Source organism: Haematobia irritans, chromosome 4, assembly GCF_050003625.1.
Source record: "Haematobia irritans isolate KBUSLIRL chromosome 4, ASM5000362v1, whole genome shotgun sequence".
Lineage (NCBI taxonomy): Eukaryota > Metazoa > Arthropoda > Insecta > Diptera > Muscidae > Haematobia > Haematobia irritans.
Window position 1 is genome coordinate 201,405,603 of NC_134400.1, and position 25,429 is coordinate 201,431,031.

The window sequence follows — 25,429 nt, forward strand, 5'->3', positions numbered from 1 at the left end:
ATAGAAAATTTTGTCAAAAATTTTTTAATATAGAAAATTTTGTCAAACTTGTATTTCTATAAAAAATGTCAAAATTTTTTTAATATATAAAATTTTGTTAAAATTTTATTGCTATAAATTGGTCCATATCGGTCTATAATTATATATAGCCGATCCCCAAAAATAATCTACCAACATTTTATTTCTATAGAAAATTTTGTCAAAATTTTTTAATATAGAAAATTTTGTCAAAATTTTATTTCTATAGAAAATTTTGTTAAAATTTTTTAATATAGAAAATTTTGTTAAAATTTCATTTCTATAGAAAATTTTGTCAAAATTTTATTTCTATAGAAAATTTTGTTAAACTGAAACGTATTTAATCGATCTGTTTTGATTTAATATATACCACGTATGGACTTACATACAATGTAGAAGACGGGAGCCACCGTGGTGCAATGGTTAGCATGCCCGCCTTGCATACACAAGGTCGTGGGTTCGATTCCTGCTACGACCGAACACCAAAAAGTTTTTCAGCGGTGGATTATCCCACCTCAGTAATGCTGGTGACATTTCTGAGGGTTTCAAAACTTCTCTAAGTGGTTTCACTGGAATGTGGAACGCCGTTCGGACTCGGCTATAAAAAGGAGGTCCCTTGTCATTGAGCTTAACATGGAATCGGGCAGCACTCAGTGATAAGAGAGAAGTTCACCAGTGTGGTATCACAATAGACTGAATAGTCTAAGTGAGCCTGATACATCGGGCTGCCACATAACCTAACCTAACCTAACCTAGGAGGATTTAAGATACCTTGCCATCGGCAAGCGTTACCGCAACTTAAGTAATTCGATTGTGGATGACAGTCTTTAGTACAAATTTCTATGCAATCCATGGTGGAGGGTACATGAGGTTCGGCCTGGCCGAACTTACGGCCGTATATACTTGTTATACCCTCCACCATAGGATGGGGTATATTAACTTTGTCATTCCGTTTGTAACACATCGAAATATTGCTCTAAGACCCCATAAAGTATATATATTCTGGGTCGTGGTGAAATTCTGAGTCGATCTGAGCATGTCCGTCCGTCTGTTGAAATCACGCTAACTTCCGAACGAAACAAGCTATCGACTTGAAACTTGGCACAAGTAGTTGTTATTAATGTAGGTCGGATGGTATTACAAATGGGCCATATCGGACCACTTTTACGTATAGCCACCATATAAACCGACGCTCAGATTTGGCTTGCGGAGCCTCTTGGAGGAGCAAAATTCATCCGATCCGGTTTATATTTGGTGGGTTAATGTTGGTCGGATTGTATTGCAAATGGGCCATATCGGTCCACTTTTACGTATAGCCCCCATATAAACGGACCCCCAAATTTGGCTTGCGATTGCTCTAAGAAAAGCAAATTTCATCCGATCCGGCTGAAATTTGGTACATGGTGTTAGTATATGGTCTCTAACAACCATGCAAAAGTTGGTCCATATCGGTCCACTTTTACGTATAGCCCCCATATAAACGGACCCCAAATTTGGCTTGTGGAGCCTCTAACAGAAGCATATTTCATCCGATCCGGCTGAAATTTGGTACATGATGTTAGTATATGGTCTCTAACAACCATGCAAAAGTTGGTCCATATCGGTCCATAATTACATATAGCCCCCATATAAACCGATCCCACGATTTGCCTTGCGGAGCCTCTAAGAAAACCAAATTTCATCCGATCGGGCTGAAATTTGGTACATGGTGTTAGTATATGGACTCTAACAACCATGCAAAAATTGGTCCACATCGGTCCATAATTATATATAGCCCCCATATAAACCGATCCCCAGATTTGGCTTGCGGAGCCTTAAAGAGAAGCAAATTTCATCCGATCCGGCTGAAATTTGCAACGTGGTGTTACTATAAGGCCGCTAATATCCATGCCAAAATTGGTCCATATCGGTCTATAGTTTTATATAGCCGATCCCCAATCCCACAAAAATTGGTCCATATCGGTTTATATTCATGGTTGCCACTCGAGCCAAAAATAATCTACCAAAATTTTATTTTTATGGAAAACATTGTCAAAATGTTATTTCTATAGAATATTTTGTCAAAATTTTATTTCTAGAGAAAATTTTGTAAAAATTTTATTTCTATAGAAAATTTTGTCAACATTTTTTTTTTTACTATTTTTATTGTTTGAATAAATTCATTTTACACAATAATTTAATAATTATATGTTAAGAGTTCAGTTACATAACACAGCTTAAACATAATTTTTAAACTTTGAATAATTTATGGTATCTAAATAACAAATGAAACGGGGAATATTAATGAAGGAAAAAACCCCGTGAATCTTCCATAAAGTAGTGTCAAAAGAGTAAAAAGTTGGTACTTATGAAGAAATACAACATACACCCATGATCATAATAATAGGTACACCATTTAAAAAAATATAAATTGTTTATAAATCTCAAAATCTTATTACTAGTCACAAAATTTTTGCCAAATAGTGAAGATGGTAGCGTTAACAGTTCCTTTATCCCAAAAATATGGCAACCCTACTATTATTTCATCATTGACAGCTAACGGTTTTATTAAATTGCTTTATGTAGTTGATCATAATAACAGGTACAAGTAGTAAAAAAGCACGTTTCTAAAACATTTAAGTATTAATTACTTATTTTTTGTGTCGATTTGCGTAAAGTGGTAAGAATAATAAAAAATCAATAGAAAACATTAGAACAAAGTGCAATTTTATTTCAGAATATGGGTAGAAACAAGCATTGTTCTGTAGATGAGCGAACTATAGTAAAGAACCTGCGAGATGAAGGTAAATCTTTAAGACAGATAGCAAAAAGTATAGGACGTTCTGCTAACTTTGTCCAGAATGCATTAAAGTGGACAAAAACTGCAGAACGGCGCGGTAGGCCAAAAAAAACATCTCAGGCTACTGATCGACAAATAGTAATAATTTCCAAAAAGGATCCTTTTAAATCTTCCAAAGTTATTGCTGCCGAAATAGCAAATGTTATCAGTGCGCCATCAGTTCGTAGACGTCTTCAAAAAGCTAATTTGCCTGGAAGAATAGCAAGAAAAGTTCCACTAATGCGTAAGAAGAATACGGGTATGAGACTAAATTTTGCGAAAGAACATATAAACTGGAGTGGTGAAGAATGGGGCAAAAGGTGGAGAAATATCCTTTGGAGCGATGAAACGAAAATTAATTTGTTTGGAAACGACTACCAGAGAAATGTTCGACGCCCTAAGGGAAAAGAATTTCACATACGATTCACTAAAAAAACTGTGAAACATGGAGGTGGAAATATTATGGTTTGGGGATGTTTCTCATGGAATGGGGTAGGTCCAATTTTTCGAATAGAAAACACGATGAATGCTGTGGGCTACAGAGACATTTTGCAAGACGTAATGCTTCCATATGCAACCGAGGAAATGCCATTGCGATGGTTTTTCCAACAAGATAATGACCCAAAGCATACCTCAGCATTGGTCAAAAACTGGTTTGCAAAGAATAATGTTAATTTATTAACCTGGCCCAGTCAATCACCCGATTTAAATCCAATAGAAAATCTTTGGAGTGAACTTAAAAAAAAGTTATCGAAAGAAATTTTTAGAAATAAGGATGATTTGTGGGAGAAAACCCGAGAAGCATGGTATGACATTCAACCAGAAACATGCCAAAAATTAATCTCCAGTATGCCAAACAGGATGAATAAAGTGATTCAAAATCGAGGTGGTTATACTGGTTACTAACCCTTTTTGAATACTCACAGATGTATGGGACTGAAATAGGTTAAGTCCGTAAAATATTAAATTATCATTGAAATGTACCTATTTTTATGAGCAGCCTATGATTTGCATTTTGTTTTTAATGTTCCTTAATGTTTGTTATTTACTTAATAATACTGTAAAATGTATGATTTTGGTATTAATGAGTTTACAAAAAATAAGAAATGCCCATTTTGCTTTGCATTATATTGTAAAATTGAAATTAATCTTGTTTTTAATAAACTATTCTTCAGTGTACCTATTATTTTAATCATGAGTGTATATGTGCATACGAAGATTGTGAGCATCTAGCATAGAAATTATCAGTGATATTTTTTATTTTGTCTTTAACAAAAGAGAGATTGTAATTCAAATGTAATTGAGAGGTAGAGTAGTCGAAAGGCAGATTACACATCATTTTCACAATTTTACTTCTATAGAAAATGTTGTCAAAATTTTATTTTGTCAAAATTTTATTTCTATAGAAAATTTTGTTAAACTGAATTATATACGTATTTAATGGATTTTTTTTTTTGATTTAATATATACCACGTATGGACTTACATACAATTTAGAAGACGGTGTTAGGAAGTTTTAAGATACTTTGCCATCGGCAAGTGTTACCGCAACCCAAATAATTCCATTGTGACAGTCATCAGTAGAAGTTTCTACGCAATCCATGGTGGAGGGTACATAAGGTTCGGCCTGGCCGAACTTACGGCCGTATATACTTGTTTTTTTTTTTTTATTTAGTTGCGTTCATAGTCATTCACTAGTCATAGGTCGAATAGATGTGATTTATTTTTAATTGAAATTCTAGAATGCGTACAACAACGCAGCCAGCAACGGGGAAAAAGTGTTTCTGCTGTGCTTGTTAAGCATGTGAGAGTAACATTAAAACAATAGAACAAACATTGGTCCATTGCACCCAAGCACAATCCATACACAGTCCATCCATACAACGCCCCAACAGAAAAGGCAAAGATTCTTCTGTGGTGTTCGTCCTCGAGAATTCACCAACCCACCCCATCCGCAAAAAGCTAAGCAATGGTAACGAGAAATGGAGAACCTCTACCTAATGTTTTAGTTTTTAGTGATATCTAACAGAAAAAATACTCACACAAACACACACACATATATGCATATATGTGTGCAGATGGGTACCACATCTAAAGAGCAATGATGAACGGAAGAGGTACACTGTGTTGTGTGCCTGGTCGCAATCAAATTGAGGATACTCACATGCATACACAAACACAAAAACACATGACTCTCCAAAAACACATTTGCATATTTACGCACTATACGCACTCACAAACTCACTCACACACATACCTCCATGTAGATGCCCAAAATTAAAACCAACGAAATACGAGATGATTTCTCTGTATATGAGAGAAGCTCTGTTTCAACCTCAGATTTAACTTCAATTCTTGTTATTGATGGCAGGCTGGGTAGGAGGAAGGTTGATATCGGCCATTTGCCACAGAAAAACTTTACTCTACTACGACTTTTCTCATGAGCTGGGATAACTTTGCTCTAGACCAAATTGCTCGAAATATTTTTGCGTAAAAATGGGAATAGAGAATAACAGCAAGCAGCAAACAAGCAAAATTGATGCATTGAAAAATGCTAGGATGCTGGGTTGTGTATGAGAATGTTTAAAATTACTACTCATCTAAATTTACCGAATATTTGTTTGTGTGTGTGCTCTTGATTATGCATGCAAGTATAGGCATGCAAAAATTTCAATACATGACCATGTTTGTATTCGAATAAATACCCATGGTGAAGGTGAAGATGATCACCGAGATGGACAGTGTTTTTGAATATTTGCAGTGATAGATTTTAGGGAATATTGGATGGACAGTGAAACCTCCCAAATGTTAGGTTAGGTTAGGTTATGTGGCAGCCCGATGTATCAGGCTCACTTAGACTATTCAGTCCATTGTGATACCACAGTGGTGAACTTCTCTCTTATCACTGAGTGCTGCCCGATTCCATGTTAAGCTCAATGACAAGGGACCTGCTTTTTATAGCCGAGTCCGAACGGCGTTCCACATTCCAGTGAAACCACTTAGAGAAGCTTTGAAACCCTCAGAAATGTCACCAGCATTACTGAGGTGGGATAATCCACTGCTGAAAAACTTTTTGGTGTTCGGTCGTAGCAGGAATGGAACACACGACCTTGTGTATGCAAGGCGGGCATGCTAACCATTGCACCACGGTGGCTCCCTTGAGACATAAAAAAACAAAGTAAAATTTCATTCAGCTGTGGAAAATTAAAAAAAAAAATAAATGTAACCACTAGCCCTAAAAAATCTGAAAGGAAAAAACACACTCTCAAATTTTTCTATAGAAATAAAATTTTGACAAAATTTTCTATAGAGATAAAATGTTAACAAAATTTTCTATAGAAATAAAATTTTGACAAAATTTTCTAAAAAAATAAAATGTTAACAAAATTGTCTATAGAAATAAAATTTTGACAAAATTTTCTAAAAAATAAAATGTTAACAAAATTTTCTATAGAAATAAAATTTTGACAAAATTTTCTATAGATATAAAATTTTGACAAAATTTTCTATAGATATAAAATTTTGACAAAATTTACTTAAAAAAATAAAATGTTAACAAATTTTTCTATAGAAATAAAATTTTGACCAAAGTTTCTATAGAAATAAAATTTTGACAAAATTTTCTATAGAAATAAAATTTTGACAAAATTTTCTATAAAAATAAAATTTTGACAAAATTGTCTATAGAAATAAAATGTTGACAAAATTTTCTATATCAATAAAATTTTGACAAAATTTTCTATAACATAATTTTGACAAATTGTCTAAAAAAATAAAATTTTGACAAAATTGTCTATAGAAATAAAATGTTGACAAAATTTTCTATATCAATACAATTTTGACAAAATTTTCTATAACAATAAAATTTTGACAAATTGTCTAAAAAAATAAAATTTTGACTAGAATTTTCTATAGAAATAAAATTTAGACAAAATTTTCTATAGAAGTAAAATTTTGACAAAATTTTCTATAGAAAAAAAATTTTGACAAAATTTTCTATATAACTAAAATTTTGACAAAAATTTTCTATAGGAATAAAATTTTGCAATTTTCTCTATACAAATAAAATTTTGACAAAAATTTTCTATAGAGCTGAAATTTTGACAAATTGTCTATACAAATAAAATTTTGACAAAATTTTCTATAAAGGGTGATTCTTTTGAGGTTAGGATTTTCATGCATTAGTATTTGACAGATCACGTGGGATTTCAGACATGGTGTCAAAGAGAAAGATGCTCAGTATGCTTTGACATTTCATCATGAATAGCCGAACGATCTGCCACAACGTCGAATTTTCAGTGAATGGGCCCTAGAAAAGTTGGCAGAAAATCCGCTTTTTTATCGACAAATTTTGTTCAGCGATGAGGCTCATTTCTGTTTGAATGGCTACGTAAATAAGCAAAATTGCCGCATTTGGAGTGAAGAGCAACCAGAAGCCGTTCAAGAACTGCCCATGCATCCCGAAAAATGCACTGTTTGGTGTGGTTTGTACGCTGGTGGAATCATTGGACCGTATTTTTTCAAAGATGCTGTTGGACGCAACGTTACGGTGAATGGCGATCGCTATCGTTCGATGCTAACAAACTTTTTGTTGCCAAAAATGGAAGAACTGAACTTGGTTGACATGTGGTTTCAACAAGATGGCGCTACATGCCACACAGCTCGCGATTCTATGGCCATTTTGAGGGAAAACTTCGGAGAACAATTCATCTCAAGAAATGGACCGGTAAGTTGGCCACCAAGATCATGCGATTTGACGCCTTTAGACTATTTTTTTGTGGGGCTACGTCAAGTCTAAAGTCTACAGAAATAAGCCAGCAACTATTCCAGCTTTGGAAGACAACATTTCCGAAGAAATTCGGGCTATTCCGGCCGAAATGCTCGAAAAAGTTGCCCAAAATTGGACTTTCCGAATGGACCACCTAAGACGCAGCCGCGGTCAACATTTAAATGAAATTATCTTCAAAAAGTAAATGTCATGGACCAATCTAACGTTTCAAATAAAGAACCGATGAGATTTTGCAAATTTTATGCGTTTTTTAAAAAAAAAAAGTTATCAAGCTCTTAACAAATCACCCTTTAGAAATAAAATTTTGACAACTTTTTCTATAGAAATAAAATTTTTACAAAATTTTCTATATATTCAATATAAAATATTTATTTCGAATAAAACAACATCTTTTTATACCCTTCACCACTACTGTGGTACAGGGTATAATAAGTTTGTGCATTTGTATGTAACGCCAACAAGGAAAAGTCTGAAACCCATCGTTTAGTATACCGATCGTCATAGAATTAAATTCTGAGTCGGTTTAGCGATGTCCGTCTGTCTGTCTGTCTGTTGATGTATTTTTGTGTGCAATGTACAGCTCGCAGTTTTAGTCCGATTGTCCTAAAATTTGGTATAGGGTCCTGTTTCGGCTCAAAGACGATCCCTATTGATTTTAGAAAAAATCGGTTCAGATTTAGATATAGCTGCCATATATTTTTCACCGATCTGATCATAATTGGCGTGTATATCAACCGATCTTCCTCAAATTCCGTACATACGAATATTTTATGAGTCTCGAAAAACTTGCAAAATATCAGCCAAATCGTTTCAGATTTAGATATAGCTCCCATATATAGCTTTCGCCCGATTTACACTCATTTGCCCACAGAGGCCAATTTTTTGCTCCGATTTAGTTGAAATTTTGCACAGGGAGTAGAATTGACGTTGTAGCTATGCGTGTCAAATTTGGTTGAAATCGGTTCAGATTTAGATATAGCTCCCATATACAGCTTTCGCCCGATTTGCACTCAAATGACCAATTTTTTGCTCCGATTTAGTTGAAATTTTGCACAGGGAGTATAATTAGCATTGTAGTTATGCGTGTCAAATTTGGTTGAAATCGGTTCAGATTTAGATATAGCTCCCATATATAGCTTTCGCCCGATTTACACTCAAATGACCAATTTTTTGCTCCGATTTAGTTGAAATTTTGCACAGGGAGTATAATTAGCATTGCAGTTATGCGTGGCAAATTTGGTTGAAATCGGTCTAGATTTAGATATATCTCCCATATATCGCTTTCGCCCGATTTACACTCATATGACCACAAAGGCCAATTTTTAACTCCGATTTAGTTGAAATTTTGCACAGGGAGTAGAATTAGCATTGTAGCTATGCGTGCCAAATTTGGTTGAAATCGGTTCAAATTTAGATATAGCTCCCATATATATGTTTTTCTGATTTCGACAAAAATGGTCAAAATACCAACATTTTCCTTGTAAAATCGCCACTGCTAAGTCGAAAAGTTGTAAAAATGACTCTAATTTTCCTAAACTTCTAATACATATATATCGAGCGATAAATCATAAATAAACTTTTGCGAAGTTTCCTTAAAATTGCTTTTTACTAAAATAGTGTTCCACCCTAGTGCATTACCCAACTTAAATTTTGAGTCTACAGATTTTGTCAAAGTCTATCAAATTCTGTCCAAATCGAGTGATATTTAAATGTATGTATTTGGGACAAACCTTTATATATAGCACCCAACCCATTTGACGGATGTGATATGGTATCAAAAATTTAGATCTACAAAGTGGTGCATGGTATAATATAGTCGGCCCCGCCCGGTCCCGCCCGACTTTTCGTACTTGTTTTTTAATAAAAAATCGTCAAAATGCCGATAAATCGGTAAAATTGGCAGCCCTGCCTCTGAATTTAAAATCTTAAATTTCATTCTAAAACTCTCTATATCTCTTTCTCTGTTACTCTCTCTCACACACTCTTCAATAAATTCACCAGTATGCTTTATCGAAGAAGTGTCGATCAGATATTTCACATAATTAATTAACTTATTGAATATGCAACATTAAAACTTATGTTATAGGTGGCGAATGTGATTTTTGTAGTACATTGTGTCAGCTACCATGTCAAAAAGGAATATCCTAATATCCATTAAAAACCCTTAAGGGAAAACCACTGATCCTAAAATCATATATCTCATTTTAACACCCTCTACCTCACTCTCTCTCTCTCTCTCTCTCTCTCTCTCAAAAACTCTTCCATAAATTCACCAGAGAGCTTTATCGAAGAGGTGTCCATCACATATGTCCCATAATTAATTAATTTCTTTAGTAGGCAACAGTAAAACGTATGTTACAATTGGAGAATGTGTATTTTGTAATACTTCGTGTCAGCTACCATATCCAAATGTATATCCAAAACATTCGAAACTCTAAAGGGAAAACCACTGATCCTAAAAGCATAAATCTCATTTTAAAACTCTCTGACTCATTCTGTCTCTCCCTCTTTCTCACACACACTCTTCAATAAATTCAGCAGAGTGCTTTATCTTGGAGGTGTCCATCAGATATATCCAATAATTAATTAATTCCTTTTGGTACGCACAACACTAAAACTGTCAAAGACATTATTCATTTGAAACGCCATCATTCAGGTGTACTAGATGGGTGTGGTAACTGCAGCCCTCTCCGCGATTCACCCAACTCAAAAATGCGTGACTAAGGCAACAGCCAATACAAAAAAAGGCAAAAACCCAGAGAGGAATTTCTTTTTCATCTTTTCTTACTTTTGGAATGTCCAACAGTAGCCTGAGATTTAGACCAAGTTCCTGGTTAGAATCATACATATGCTCCACAGGAAGGGGTCTATAGTACATGTCTGTCTCTACATCTATGAAGCTGCTCTTGCTATATTTTCGTATAGTTTCCGGTATATAGACTCTGTGGTATTCACACTCACACCCGTCCTTAGATATAGTGTGTCCAACGGTGCTGTTAATGGTGGCCAAGAATCCATGGATGGATGAATGAATGGGCAAAACAACGGTCTAACGTCTAATGGAAATCGACAAAAATTCTTTGCCGAGAAGCACCAATGGCTAGTCGTGAAAAAAGGCAAACAAGGAATCACAACAACCAACAACTATCCACGACGACTAGGAATTACGATAACGACGATGCGATGCCCAGCAATGGTGCCTTGTGCGATTGCATTTGCTTTTGATTTTGCAAAGCAACGACAAACGAACGAATGAAGGACCGATACTGGTGACCAACGATATTCCTTAAATCCAAGAAGTACTTTTTGTTGGTTCATTTCAAAGCTGTTATGCATAAGCACGATGTGAATGACGATACCATGGTTAGGGCTAACGGAAAATCCTTTTTCTAAAAAAAAAAAATGACCACTCACAAAAAGGAAAAAAATGCGAAAATTTAGACATGTATGCGTTTGTTGATAGTCTGTCCATAGGGGTGCGTCTATGCGTCTCAGAGTGTATAGCTGTGTGTGTGTATGCTCTCTGTGTCCATGGAGCAAATGTATTAACGTTTTAGATACCGATGCAGTCCATGTATAAGAAGAAATCTCACGGCAACTAGAAGACTCACACACATAACAGAGTTGCCGTGTAGTAAAAGAAAAAAAAAAACTATGTCTGGAACTGAAAAGACCTAAAATGTTTGAGCTAACGTAACGTAATTTTATCTTTTTATAAATCTTGTCTAAACTTTGATTGTTCTAAAATCACCTCCCGAATCAATCTAATTCCGGATATCACGGCATTTCCTTCTATTTAAGCTTCATAATAAAATCGCATATCGATTATAAAATAATCTATCAAAATTTGAGAAGAAATTTACCAAAACTCTACCAAATTAAAAAAAAACTCACACATATTTTGAAGTTTAACAAAACTTTGTTTCTATAGAAATTAATGTCAAAATCTTTCCAAGTTTTGTTTCTTTAGAAAATTTTGTCAAAATGTTATTTCTATAGAAAATTTTGTCAAAATTTTATTTCCATAAAAATTTTGTCAACATTTTAGTTCTATCGAAAATTTGGTCAAAATTTTATTTCTATAGAAAATATGGTCAAACTTTTATTTCTATAATTTTTTTTTCAAAATTTTAAATCTATAGAAAATGTTGTCCAAGTTTTATTTCTATAGAAATTTTTTTCCAAATTTTATTTCTATACAACATTTTTTCTAAATTTTATTTCTATAGAAAATGTTGTCCAAATTTTATTTCTTTAGAAAATTTTGTCCAAGTTTTATTTTTATAGAAAATTTTATCAAATTTTAATGTCTATAGAAAAATTTGTTAAATTATATTTCTATAGAATTTTTTGTTATTTCCATAGAAAATTTTGTCCAAATTTTATTTCTATAGAAAATTTTATAAAATGTTAATGTCTATAGAAAATTTTGTTAAAATTTTATTTCTATAGAATTTTGTTTATTGCTATAGAATATTTTGTCAAAATTTTATATCTATAGAATATTTTGTCAAAATTGTATTTCTATAGAAAATTTTATCAAAGTTTTATTTTTATAGAAAATTTTGTCAAAATTTTATTTCTATCGAAAATTTTATAAAATTTTAATGTCTATAGATTTTGTTTTATTTCTATAGAATATTTTGTCAAAATTTTATTTCTATAGAAATTTTTTTCCAAATTTTATTTCTATAGAAAATTTTGCAAAATTTTTATTTCTAAAGAAAATTTTATCCAAATTTTATTTCTATAGAAAATTTTGCAAAATTTTTATTTCTATAGAAAATTTTGTCCAAATTTTATTTCTATAGAAAATATGTTCAAAATTTAATTCTATAGAAAATTTTATAAAATGTTAATGTTTCATGTTTTGAAATTTTGTTAAAAGTTTATTTCTATAGAATTTTTTTTATTTCTATAGAATGATTTGTCAAAATTTTATATCTATAGAATGTTTTGTCAAAATTTTATTTCTATAGAAAATTTTGTCAAAATTGTATTTCTATAGAAAATGTTGTCCAAGTTTTATTTCTATAGAAAATTTTTTCAAATTTTAATGTCTATAGAAAATTTTGTTAAATTTTTTTTTTTATAAAATTTTGTTTTTATTTCTATAGACTATTTTTTCAAAATTTTATTTCTATAGAAAATTTTGTCAAAATTGTATTTCTATAGAAAATGTTGTCTAAGTTTTATTTCTATAGAATTTTTTTTTCAAATTTTAATGTCTATAGAAAATTTTGTTTAATTTTTTTTATAAAATTTTGTTTTTATTGAAAATTTTGTCACAATTTTATTTCTATAGAAAATTTTGTCAACATTTTATTTCTATAGAAAATTTGTTCAAGATTTTATTTCTATAGAAAATTTTATAAAATTTTAATGTCTATAGAATTTTTTTTTATTTCTATAAAATATTTTGTCACAATTTTATTTCCATAGAAATTTTTTCCAAATTTTATTTCTATAGAAAATTTTGTAAAAATTGTATGCCTATAGGAAATTTTATTTCTATAGAAAATGTTGTCAAGATTTTATTTTTCTCTATAATTTTGTTAAAATTTTATTTCTATAGATTTTTTTTTATTTTTGTAGATTATTGTGTCAAAATTTTATTTTTATAGAATGTTTTGTCAAAATTTTATTTCTATAGAAAATTTTGTCAAAATTGTATTTCTATAGAAAATTTTGTACAAGTTTTATTTCTATAGAAAATTTTGTCAAAATTTTATTTCTATAGAAAATTTTATCAAATTTTAAGGTCTATAGAAAATTTTGTTAAAATTTTATTTTTATAGAATTTTGTTTTTATTTCTATAGACTATTTTGTCAAAATTTTATTTCAATAGAAAATTTTGTCAAAATTTTATTTCTATAGACTATTTTGTCAAAATTTTATTTCTATAGAAAATTTTGTCAAAATTTTATTTCTATAGAAAATTTTATCAAATTTTAAGGTCTATAGAAAATTTTGTTAAAATTTTATTTTTATAGATTTTTTTTTATTTCTATAGAATATTTTGTCAACATTTTATTTCTATAGAAAATTTTGTCAACATTTTTTTTCTATAGAAAATTTGGTCAAAATTGTAGCCTTATAGAAATTTTTATGAAAATTTTATTTCTATAGAAAATTTTGTTCAAATTTTATTTGTATAGAGATTTTTTTCAAAATTTTATTTCTATAGAAAATTTTGTAAAAATTTAATTTTTATAGGAAATTTTATTTCTATAGAAAATTTTGTCAAGATTTTATTTCTCTCTATAATTTTGTTAAAATTTTATTTCTATAAAAATTTTATCAAAATTTTATTTCTATAGAAAAAATTGTCAACATTTTTCTATAGAAATAAAATTATGACAAAATTTTCTATAGAAATAAAATTTTGACAAAATTTTCTATAAAAATAAAATTTTGAAAAAATTTTCTATAAAAATAAATTTTTCACAAAATTTCTATAGAAATAAGATTTTAACAAAATTATCTATAGAAACACAATTTTGAAAATTTTGTAGAAATAAAGTTTAAAAAAAAATTTATATAGTAATAAAATTTTGACAAAATTTTCTATAGAACTAAAAAATTTTGACAAATTTTTCTATAGAAATAAAATTATGACAAAATTTTCTATAGAAATAAAATTTGGACAAAATTTTCTATAGAAATAAAATTTGGACAAAATTTTCTATAAAAATAAAATTTTGACAAAATTTTCTATAGAAACAAAATTTTAACAAAATTTTCTATAGAAATAAAATATTTAACAAAATTATCTATAGAAACACAATTTTGAAAATTTTATAGAAATAAAGTTTAAAACAAGTATATACGGCCGTAAGTTCGGCCAGGCCGAATCTTATGTACCCTCCACCATGGATTGCGTAGGAACTTCTACTAAAGGCTGTCATCCACAATTGAATTACTTGGGTTGCGATAACACTTGCCGATGGCAAGGTATCGTAAAACTTTTTAACACTGTCTTCTAAATTGTAAGTTAGCCCATACGGGGTATATATTAAACAAAAAAAGGCCGATTAAATACGTATATAATCTAGTTGGACAAAATTTTCTATAGAAATAAAATTTTGACAAAATTTTCTATAGAAATAAAAATTTGACAAAATTTTCTATAGAAATAAAAACTTGACACAATTTTCTATAGAAATAAAATGTTGACAAAATTTTCTATGGAAGTAAAATGTTGACAAAATTTTCTATAGCAATACAATTTTGACAAAAATTTCTATAGAAATAAAATGTTGACAAAATTTTGTATAGAAATAAAATTTTGACAAAATTTTGTATAGAAATAAAATGTTGACAAAATTTTCTATAGAAATAAATTTTTTACAAAATTTTCTATAGAAATAAAATTTTGACAAACATTTCTATAGAAATAAACTTTTGACAAAACTTTCTATAGAAATGAAATTTTAACAAAACTTTCTATAGTAATAAAATTTGACAAAATTTTCTATGGAAATAAAGTTTTGGTAGATTACAAAATTTTCTATAGAAATAAAATTTTGACAAAATTTTCTATGGAAATAAAATTTTGACAAACATTTGTATAGAAATAAACTTTTGACAAAACTTTCTATGGAAATAAAGTTTTGGTAGATTATTTTTGGCGATATGGACCAATTTTTGTGTAATAAGTCATCGGCTATATATACACAGTCTCACATAAGTTTACATACCCTTGAGGTTTTTACCTTATAACTAAACATGTTTCTTGCTGTTGTTTATAATCCAGACTAAAAACATCTTCTTGAAAATGGACAAATACTTTGTTTTTCAAATTAATTTACAAAATCTAAAGCATATATATGCATATTTTATTATATTTTAATAATTAAAGAAAATACAATTTCTTAAACCGTATGTAAACTTGTGTAAGACTGTGTACCTAAAGACCGATATGGACCAATTTTTACATGGCTGTTAGAGGCCATATATTGACAAAATGTACCAAATTTCAACCGTATCGGATGACTTTTGCTCCTCCAAGAGGTTCCGGACGTCAAATCTGGGGACGGTTTATATGGGAACTATATATAATTATGGACCGATATGGACCAATTTTTGCATGGTTGTTAGAGACCATATACTAACACCATGTACCAAATTTAAACTGGATCGGATGAATTTTGCTTTTCCAAGAGGCTCCGGAGGTCAAATCTGGGGATCGGTTTATATGGGGGCTATATATAATTATGGACCGATATGGACCAATTTTTGCATGGTCATTAGAGACCATATACTACCACCACGTACCAAATTTCAACCAGATCGGATGAATTTTGCTTCTCCAAAAGGCACCGGAGGTCAAATCTGGCGATCGGTTTATATGGGAGCTATATATAATTATGGACTGATAGGAACCAATTCCTGCATGGTTGTTGGATACCATATACTAACATCACGTACCAAATTTCAACCGAATGTGAAGAATTTTGTTCTTCCAAGGTGCTCCGGAGGTCAAATCTGGGGATCGGTTTATATGGGAGCTATATATAATTATGGACCGATATGGACCAATTTTTGCATGGTTGTTAGAGGCCGTATACTAACATCAGGTGCAAAATTTCAACCGGATCGGATGAATTTTGCCCATCCAAAAGTCTCCGGAGGTCAAATCTGGGGATCGGTTTATATGGGGGCTATATATAATTATGGACCGATATGGACCAATTTTTGCATGGTTGTTAGAGACCATATACTAACAACAGGTACCAAATTTCAATCGGATCGGATGAATTTTGCCCCTCCAAGAGGGTCCGGAGGTCAAATCTGGGGATCGGTTTATATGGGGGCTATATATAATTATGGACCGATATGGACCAATTTTTGCATGGTTGTTAGAGACCGTATACTAAGACCACGTACCAAATTTCAACCGGATCGGATAAATTTTGCTGCTCCGGGAGGCTCCCCAAGCCAAATTTGGGGATCGGTTTATATGGGGGCTATACGTAAACGTGGTCCGATATGGCCCATTTTCAATACCATCCGACCTACATCAATAACAACTACTTGTGCCAAGTTTCAAGTCGATAGCTTGTTTCGTTCGGAAGTTAGCGTGATTTCCACAGACGGACGGACAGCCGGACAGACGGACAGACGGACAGACGGACGGACGGACAGACGGACATGCTTAGATCGACTCAGAATTTCACCACGACCCAGAATATATATACTTTATGGGGTCTTAGAGCAATATTTCGATGTGTTACAAACGGAATGACAAAGTTAATATACCCCCATCCTATGGTGGAGGGTATAAAAAAATGTATGTAGTAATAAAATTTTGACAAAATTTTCTATAGAACTAAAAAAATTTTGACAAATTTTTCTATAGAAATAAAATTATGACAACATTTTCTATAGAAATAAAATTTTGACAAAATTTTCTATAAAAATAAAATTTTGACAAAATTTTCTATAGAAATAAAATTTTAACAAAATTATCTATAGAAATACAATTTTGAAAATTTTTTCTATAGAAATAAAGTTTTGAAAATTTTTTCTATAGGAATAAAGTTTTCAAAAAATTTTATGTAGAAATAAAATTTTGACCTAATTTTCTATAGAACTACAATATTGTGAAACCTTTTTCTATAGAAATAAAATTATGACAAATTTTTCTATAGAAATAAAATTTGGACAAAATTTTCTATAGAACTACAAATTTCAAAAATTTTTTCTATAAAAATAAAATTTTGACAAAATTTTCTATAGAAATAAAATTTTAACAAAATTATCTATAGAAACACAATTTTGAAAATTTTATAGAAATAAAGTTTAAAAAAAATTTTATGTAGTAATAAAATTTTGACAAAATTTTCTATAGAACTAAAAAATTTTGAAAAATTTGTCTATAGAAATAAAATTATGACAACATTTTCTATAGAAATAAAATTTGGACAAAATTTTCTATAAAAATAAAATTTTGACAAAATTTTCTATAGAAATAAAACTTTAACAAAATTATCTATAGAAATACAATTTTGAATTTTTTTTCTATAGAAATAAATGGCAGATATTTTTAATGTTTGATATATTGGTGAAATTCTGGATGTTTTGTTAGATAAATATAGCTCTCCAACAAAGAGGTACTTAAACTTTCTATTGAAATAAAATTTTGACAAAATTTTCTATAGAAATACACTTTTGAAAAATTTTTTCTAAAGAAATAAAATTTTGAAAAAATTTTCTATAGAAATAAAATTTTGATAACATTTTCCATAGAAATAAAATTTTGACAAAATTATCTATAGAAATAAAATGTTGACAAAATGTTCTATAGAAATACAATTTTGAAAATTTTTTCTATAGAAATAAAATTTTGACAAAATTTTCTACAGAAATACAATTTTGAAAATTTTTTCTGTAGAAATAAAGTTTTCAAAAAATTTTATGAGGAATAAAATTTTGACAAAATTTTCTATAGATCTACAAATTTTGACAAATTTTTCTATGGAAATAAAATTATGAAAAAATTTTCTATAGAAATGAAATTTTGACAAAATTTTCTATAAAAATGTAGAAATAAAATGTTGACAAAATTTCTATAGAAATAAAATTTTAACAAGCTTATCTATAGAAACACAATTTTGAAAGTTTTTTTCCATAGAAATACAATTTTGATAACATTTTCTATGGAAATTTTGACAAATTTTTCTATAGATCAAAAAATTTTGACAAAATTTTTTCTAAAAATAAAGTTTTCAAAAAAAAAAAATTCTGTAAAAATTAACTTTCGAAAAAACTTTCTGTAGAAAGATATAGCTCCCATATATTTGCATTCATCGATTTTCCCTAATTTGGCCATAATATGTTACTCTTATTTAGTTACGAATGTTGCTCAAATTTCAAATGCACATGTATTAGCCAATCGTATTTAGTCTTACATGTAGCTCTTACATAAATCTATTGCCCTATTTTCAGAAATTTGGATTTATTACCCACACTAATTAAGCGATTTCCTCTTTTTTTAATAATGGACTCAATATGAGAGTCATACTAACTCTGTAGGTTTTCAATCAACTATAGACATTTCTGTTCAGATTGTGATAAAACTCCCATAACCATGTACCTCTTAATGTTCTTCAATATGAAAATGAGGTTTTCCCCAAACATATACCATTGATACACCCCATAAACAATGTTTTACTAATTCACTAGGGGTATGATATAGTCGTGGGGTTTAGAGTATGATATAGTCGGCCCCGCCCGACTTTTTACTTTACTCACATCTTTCATAGTAATCTTAAAATTTTTCAAAATTAGATTTTTCTTACAATTTGGTACATTTTTGGTAAAATTTAGTTTTTGCACGAGTGGCAACAGTGATTTTTACCTCGTCATTAGATGTATGTATATGAAGATACGTATGCCAGTGCCAAAGCTTGAAGAACGCACACTCCGTCAATAAGTATGTGTGATACACTTACCAACGAAACTATTTTTCCGTGGGTCCTTTTGTATCGAGACATATGCATATGACCATTTGCTAATCAAAATATGCTAAATCAACATAATCATTTTTGCCAGAAATCATATTTCCTTGTGGGAAGTTAAAGAATTTCTCATTTAGTAATCCATGCAAGATCACTAAAATCGGAGTGATAGTGTTTATAAATAAAAAACATAAATTTTAGTACTAATTAAAAGATCTCAAGCTTGGCAAAAATATAGAATATTATTTCAACAAAAAAGATCGAATAAAAAACAAAATAACTCAAACTAATAAAAATCTTCAATTTCGAATTAGCTTACTATGATGACTTGATACTATCGTTTGGTGTATGTACGTGAATGCCTCAATATATGTGTGCTTATATAATATGCGTTAGTTTGATCTTTTGGACATTTTGAAGGTATATACAGTAAAACCTCTCAAACTTGAACACTCTGAGAGGTGGGAGTACCTCTCAAAGGTGGGCAATTATCGTGAGACATTTGCTATATTCAAACATTAAAATTAACATCTCATAACTGTACACCTCCCAAAGGTGAACAAAATTTAGGCAACCAGGTGAGGTTTCACTGCAAATGCATGAGTGTGAGTTACCCACCCCATTCATGTGTGAGAGATTGTGCATTTCTTTTAAATATTCTACGTATACGACCATTTCTCTTCATCATAGATGCCCTCACACACACTCGCACACACCGGCTTATATCATCTATGAGTGTTTGCAAAGGCTTGCATACATGTTTGTATATTCTTACTCTCGCATAGCAAAGTCGTAGACCATTGGCAGAAATGCTCGCAAGTCCAATGAGAAAAAAAAACAAGAATTTTTAACGGAATTTTGTTAAGAGTATCACACGAAGTTTTTGACGAGATATTTGAGTATATAAGAAATCAAATGTTGTTGGCCATTTTCTACACATTTTTATTACTGATGTTGTTGTTGCTGTTATTATAGTTTTGGTTATTGTTGTTGTAGTTTTTGTCACTGGCCTATTGCAGTCTAATATTTGCAGAGAGCATGGGGAGAACTACACCAGGGTTTTTTTTTTTCAAATCACTAAATTTATTTCTAGCGAAAAACCCGAAGCAGGGGTAGAGCACACCCAACTATCCAAATTAAAAAGAAAAATAATTACTTGAATTGTGTTGGTCGTCCGCTGTTTACGTCCAAATGTAAATCCCTAACGTTCTATGAAATGTACTCCCGAATTGAGATACAGAAATACCCCAATATTTTTCCATTGTGTTTGAATAGAATTGTCGGCGAAATGCAACAAGTATCTGATTACTTATTGCATTTCGCTCGATATCATATACAAATTTTTGACAATCAGCCATATTGCGGAAGCCATTTGCTTAAAATCTTTCTATTCCAAATTGGTCGTCAACCAGTCCACATTCTATTTGGTAAGATTTCGTCCAAAAATAAAAAATAAAAATTAATGTCCAAATTGAATTTTAATCCCTAACTCGTTGTGGTTTTATTTCTTTTTGTTCACATTTTCTTTGCGACGAGAGTTACAAACCAAACAAAGAAAGCTTTCTTTGGTTTGTTTCGGCTTCAGAGAGATTTTTATCATCCAGGTATTTACTACTCCGTCTCGCTCCCAAGTCAATCGGCTATTCAGCTGTTTGCCCTAAACATTTGGTCCTTCGAGCCGGATATACACCTGTCACTGTCTCTCTAAAGATTTCAACTCCAGCGCATTGATCTTCCTTACCAGGTACGTCTCTAACTCATTGGCATAAATCACATTTAGTATGTGCTTTGCCAAAGAGTGGATTGTGTAATAGCGGAATAGGCAAAAGAAATTCTACAATTTTATTTAATATAAAATAGTGTAAAAATATAAAGAAATTTGTAAAATTTCCAAAAAAGATTTATATTGAAACAGAGCAACAGAAAACTATACCAATTTAAACAGGGGAAAATCCAGTCTACGGAAATACTATTTGAAAAGATTGCTAAGGTGTACATAAACCCCACGTTGTGCAAATTTTTTACATCAAGAAAAAAGTTGCAATTCATCGCAAACAACTGTGGTAGAGTAGCTTGTGGCCAAAAACAACGTCGGACTTGTTCACCGAAGGAAACCGTAAGTTAAAAACAAAAAGAAACGAAAAGAAACGAATTTACTTGAAATTCATGTACTTTGTATGATATATCGGATTAATATTTTCAATTACATTGTTCATTGCACTTCGTTTCCAAACAAAAGAACAAATATTTTTCGAACGTTTTTTTTCGGGTGTATTTGATCAAAAGAAACGTGTTTGAGATTTATCCGCGTTTGGTGTCTCCTACATACGTACGGGTTATATTTATGTACGTACACATGTGTTATCTATTCCCAGTTTCAACCATTAAATGTTCTCTTGGCTCACTGTGTATGCTTACGAAATATCACTGTACACTCATTCTCTCAACTGCCTAGTGCGCATGTCTGCTCTCCTCCATCTCTGAGATCCACATTTCTCTTTGTTGTAAGCCCCGCTTACGTTGTCTCAACTCCCCGCTCACCATCACTTGCCTACGTGGGTGTATATACTCCACATTTCTCTTTGTTGCAAGCCCCGCTTACGTTGTCTCAACTCCCCGCTCATCATCACTTTGCTACTTGGGCGTAAGTATTCCACATTTCACGCTCTCTGTCTATTATTGAGGTGTTGTTGATTTTTTTTCTGGAGGAGGAAGAAGAAGAATGTAAACAAATATTCCATACTTTCCAAATTCTTCCATATCGACAGAGTTCATTGAACCCATTACTTTGTCATTCCAGGCGATTGTTTACATTTGTGATATATATGTATGAATATATCATTCGGGTCTGTTTTGCATAGAACGCGTATCCAGAGATATCTTTGTTGGAACGAGATACTTATTTAAGTAGAGTTGCCGCTTCATTCAAAATTTGCAAACAGACGTGATTTGATTAATATTTATATATTTTCCATTTTCCTATATAGGACATTTACAACGTCAATTTGGTCATGGAATTGACGAATTGATACCCAAAATTTAAGGATTGAAAAGTGATTCGTTCAACCCAAAATCTCTTTGCACATTTTTCAACCCTGCTTGTAATCACTAATCTCTCTTTTTTTTTTTGAGAGAAAAAATAATTTTTTTTGGAAAAATAAATAAATAGAACTCCCACCACTCTCCATCTATAGCAAGGTATTTCTTCATTTTCCCAACCTTTCGTCTTAATTTTCAAGAAAGGAATTTTTCGTCTATATTGGAAATTTCTATTGGGTATTTTTCGTGAATTCTACCATCATGACATTGGACAAATTTATTAGGGCTGCCGATCATTTGGTCGAATTTTAAGCTTCTTTAAATGAAAATAAATTGCCTACCACATCTCTTTGTCTCCTCGAGACCCATCGCGATGAAATTAAGGGTATCTGGAATAGGTTAAAGCAGATTTATGAGAAATGTCTCGTGGAACTAGCCAACGGAGAAGACGATGGCAAAGAGACCGAGGCAACTCGAAAAAGGGAGACAGAATCGGTTAAGGAGAAATATAAGAGTTCCTATTCTACTTATTGTCGATGTGTGTCTAAGATAAGTGAATTAATGGCAAATCTTGGCTCATCTTATTCTGCTTCAAGTCCTAATTCTAACTCCAGTTTCAATTTGCCTCCAATCGAAATAAATGTTTTTCATGGTGACTTTAAATCTTGGCCAACTTTCCGGGACATGTTCACCGCGGTCTGTATAAAGAATTCTAAGTTGAGTCCCGTAGAGAAATTGTTCCACCTGACCCAAAAGACCAAGGGTGAGGCTCATGAAATCGTGTCGAAAAGTCCGCTCACTGACGATGGTTTCGGAACAGCTTGGTCCAACTTATGTGCCCGTTATGAGAATAAACGGGTTCTTGTAAACGAACAATTGAAGACCTTATTCAATCTTTCGGCAATTTGCTCTGAATCGGCCAGTTCTATAAAAGGGCTTCAACGCGACATTAATGCCTGTATTTCGACCTTAAGGGTCCACAAAATCGATATCGAGAGTTGGAATCCAATTTTTGTCTTCCTTTGCTCCAACTGTCTTCCAGATTCTACCTTGACCTTATGGGAACAGACGTTGAATGATAAAACTTGCATTCCTAAATGGTCGGAATTAGACGAATTTTTAACGAACAGGTACCGTACCCTGGAGTCCGTCTCCGAAATCAGAGGTTCTAAGGAGCAAAAGCCTTCTAATTCCCGAACGAAAGGGAATAATAATTCCAAACAAATCTCTGGGAAAATTAGCACATTTCAGGCTAATATCAGCCAACACACCTGCAAACTTTGTTCAAATGAAGTCCATGTAATACGGAAATGTCCGCAATTTCTCAAAATGAATTACCAACAGAGATGGACCGAAATTAAAAGTAAAGGTTTATGTGCAAATTGCTTTGCTAGTTCGCATACAGCGCAGAGATGTAAAAGTAAATATTCTTGCTTTAAATGTGGTAAACGTCACAACTCACTACTACATATTGACTCGAATAATCACTCTCAAAGCACATCTTATTCCAATAATTCTCAACGGCCGAGAAATGATCCCATTTCAAATCCTTTAATACCACCATCGTCCCCTTCTAATATACAGTCCACTGATTCTTCAAATGGAGTAATACAAACATGTTTTGCCTCCAATTCGAACGGGGTATTACTGGGTACAGCTATGGTACGAATTCTCCATTCTGGGGTGGTGTATCGGGCTAGGGCTTTATTGGATTCTGGATCTGAAGGAACACTTATTTCTGAAAGACTTTCTAATATGTTACGACTTCCGTCCAGACATACCTCTGCCACGATTTCGGGACTAAATAATTCGATATCTGCCGCTGTTCAAAAAGAATGTTGTTTTGTGTTGGGTTCGGAGTCCGATTTGAACTTTGAATTATTTGTGTCGGCCTTAGTCGTCCCACATTTATCAAATAATTTACCTTCAAGAACAATAGATATCCAACGATTATCGGATTTACCCCCTCTTCAATTAGCCGACCCGAAGTTCTATGAAAGTTCAAAAATTGACATTCTTTTAGGGGCAGATGTTTTCCCATCGATTATGTTGTCAAAGAATGAACTGGGTATCTGTGGTTCTTTAATGGCTCAGGAGACCGTCTTCGGGTGGATTCTTACAGGTCCTATTTTTACTAGGAACAATTCTTCATGTTCTGCTCGTGTCTCCTTCTTCTGTGAAATCTCCTTAGATAAGCAGATTTCACGTTTCTGGGAGGTGGAGAATATTCCAAAGAAACGTTTTCTCTCCCATGAGGACAAAATTTGTGAAGATCTATATCGAAAGACCACCAGAAGAAATGAGGAGGGTCGGTATGTGGTTTCTTTGCCATTTAAAGAATCTTTTCCTGAAAAATTGTGTCTTGGATCATCCCGCTTGGGTGCAATGGCACAATTTCTGCGAAATGAATCGAGGTTGATTCGGAATCCAGATTTGAAGCAGGAATATGATAAGTCACTTATTGAATATGTCACCCTCAATCATATGTCATTGATAGATTCTCCTAGCCCAATCCAAATGTGCTACTACTTACCACATCACGCGGTAATAAAGCCGGAAAGAACTACTACTAAGGTTAGAGTAGTTTTTAATGCATCCGCTCCCTCTTCCAATGGTATTAGTTTGAATGATGTCCTTTATACGGGACCTGTATTACAGAATGATTTGACTGTACTAATATTGAAATGGCAATTTTACAAATTTGTCCTGAATGGTGATATCCAAAAAATGTATAGACAAATTCTTGTCAATGCCAGCCATACACCATTTCAACGTATTTTATTTCGTGAAAATCCGAATAATCCTGTCCAAGAATTTGAATTGAAAACTGTAACGTTTGGATTAAATTGTGCGCCATATTTGGCCATACGTACAATTATCCAATTGGCAAATGACGTACAGGAAAAATATCCTTTGGCTAGTAAGATATTAAGGAATTCAATTTATGTTGATGACGCTTTACTAGGGGCTCACTCTATTGAGATGGCGATAAAGTCGAGGGATGAATTAATTCAAGCTCTGAATTCCGCCGGGTTTCACATGAGAAACTGGATTTCTAATTCAAAGAAAATTCTTAAAGGACTTCCAACTGAACATCTTTTGTGTGCTGATTTTTTGGAATTCGAAGATCGTAGTTCAGCAAAAACCCTAGGAGTTCGTTGGAATGCCCTTTCAGACCAGTTTTATTTTTCCACCATCAAATTTCCAGATACTTGTTCATACACTAAGCGCGAAGTTTTGTCGCAAATATCAAAATTGTTTGATCCAGCAGGATGGTAGTCACCCATTATCATAATTGCTAAG

At 31.8% G+C, this 25,429-nt stretch overlaps 1 protein-coding gene across 1 annotated transcript; it reads left to right on the top strand.

The window, feature by feature from the left end:
* The first annotated feature begins 10,720 nt into the window (after nucleotides 1–10,720).
* LOC142235952 (uncharacterized) lies at nucleotides 10,721–25,405 on the top strand. Its single transcript, XM_075307204.1, has 7 exons — nucleotides 10,721–10,820; nucleotides 19,643–19,846; nucleotides 20,798–20,831; nucleotides 21,119–21,203; nucleotides 21,463–21,731; nucleotides 22,327–22,426; nucleotides 22,490–25,405. The coding sequence occupies exons 1-7, from the start codon at nucleotides 10,721–10,723 to the stop codon at nucleotides 25,403–25,405; spliced, it is 3,708 nt and encodes a 1,235-aa protein (XP_075163319.1).
* The last annotated feature ends 24 nt before the right edge of the window (nucleotides 25,406–25,429 follow it).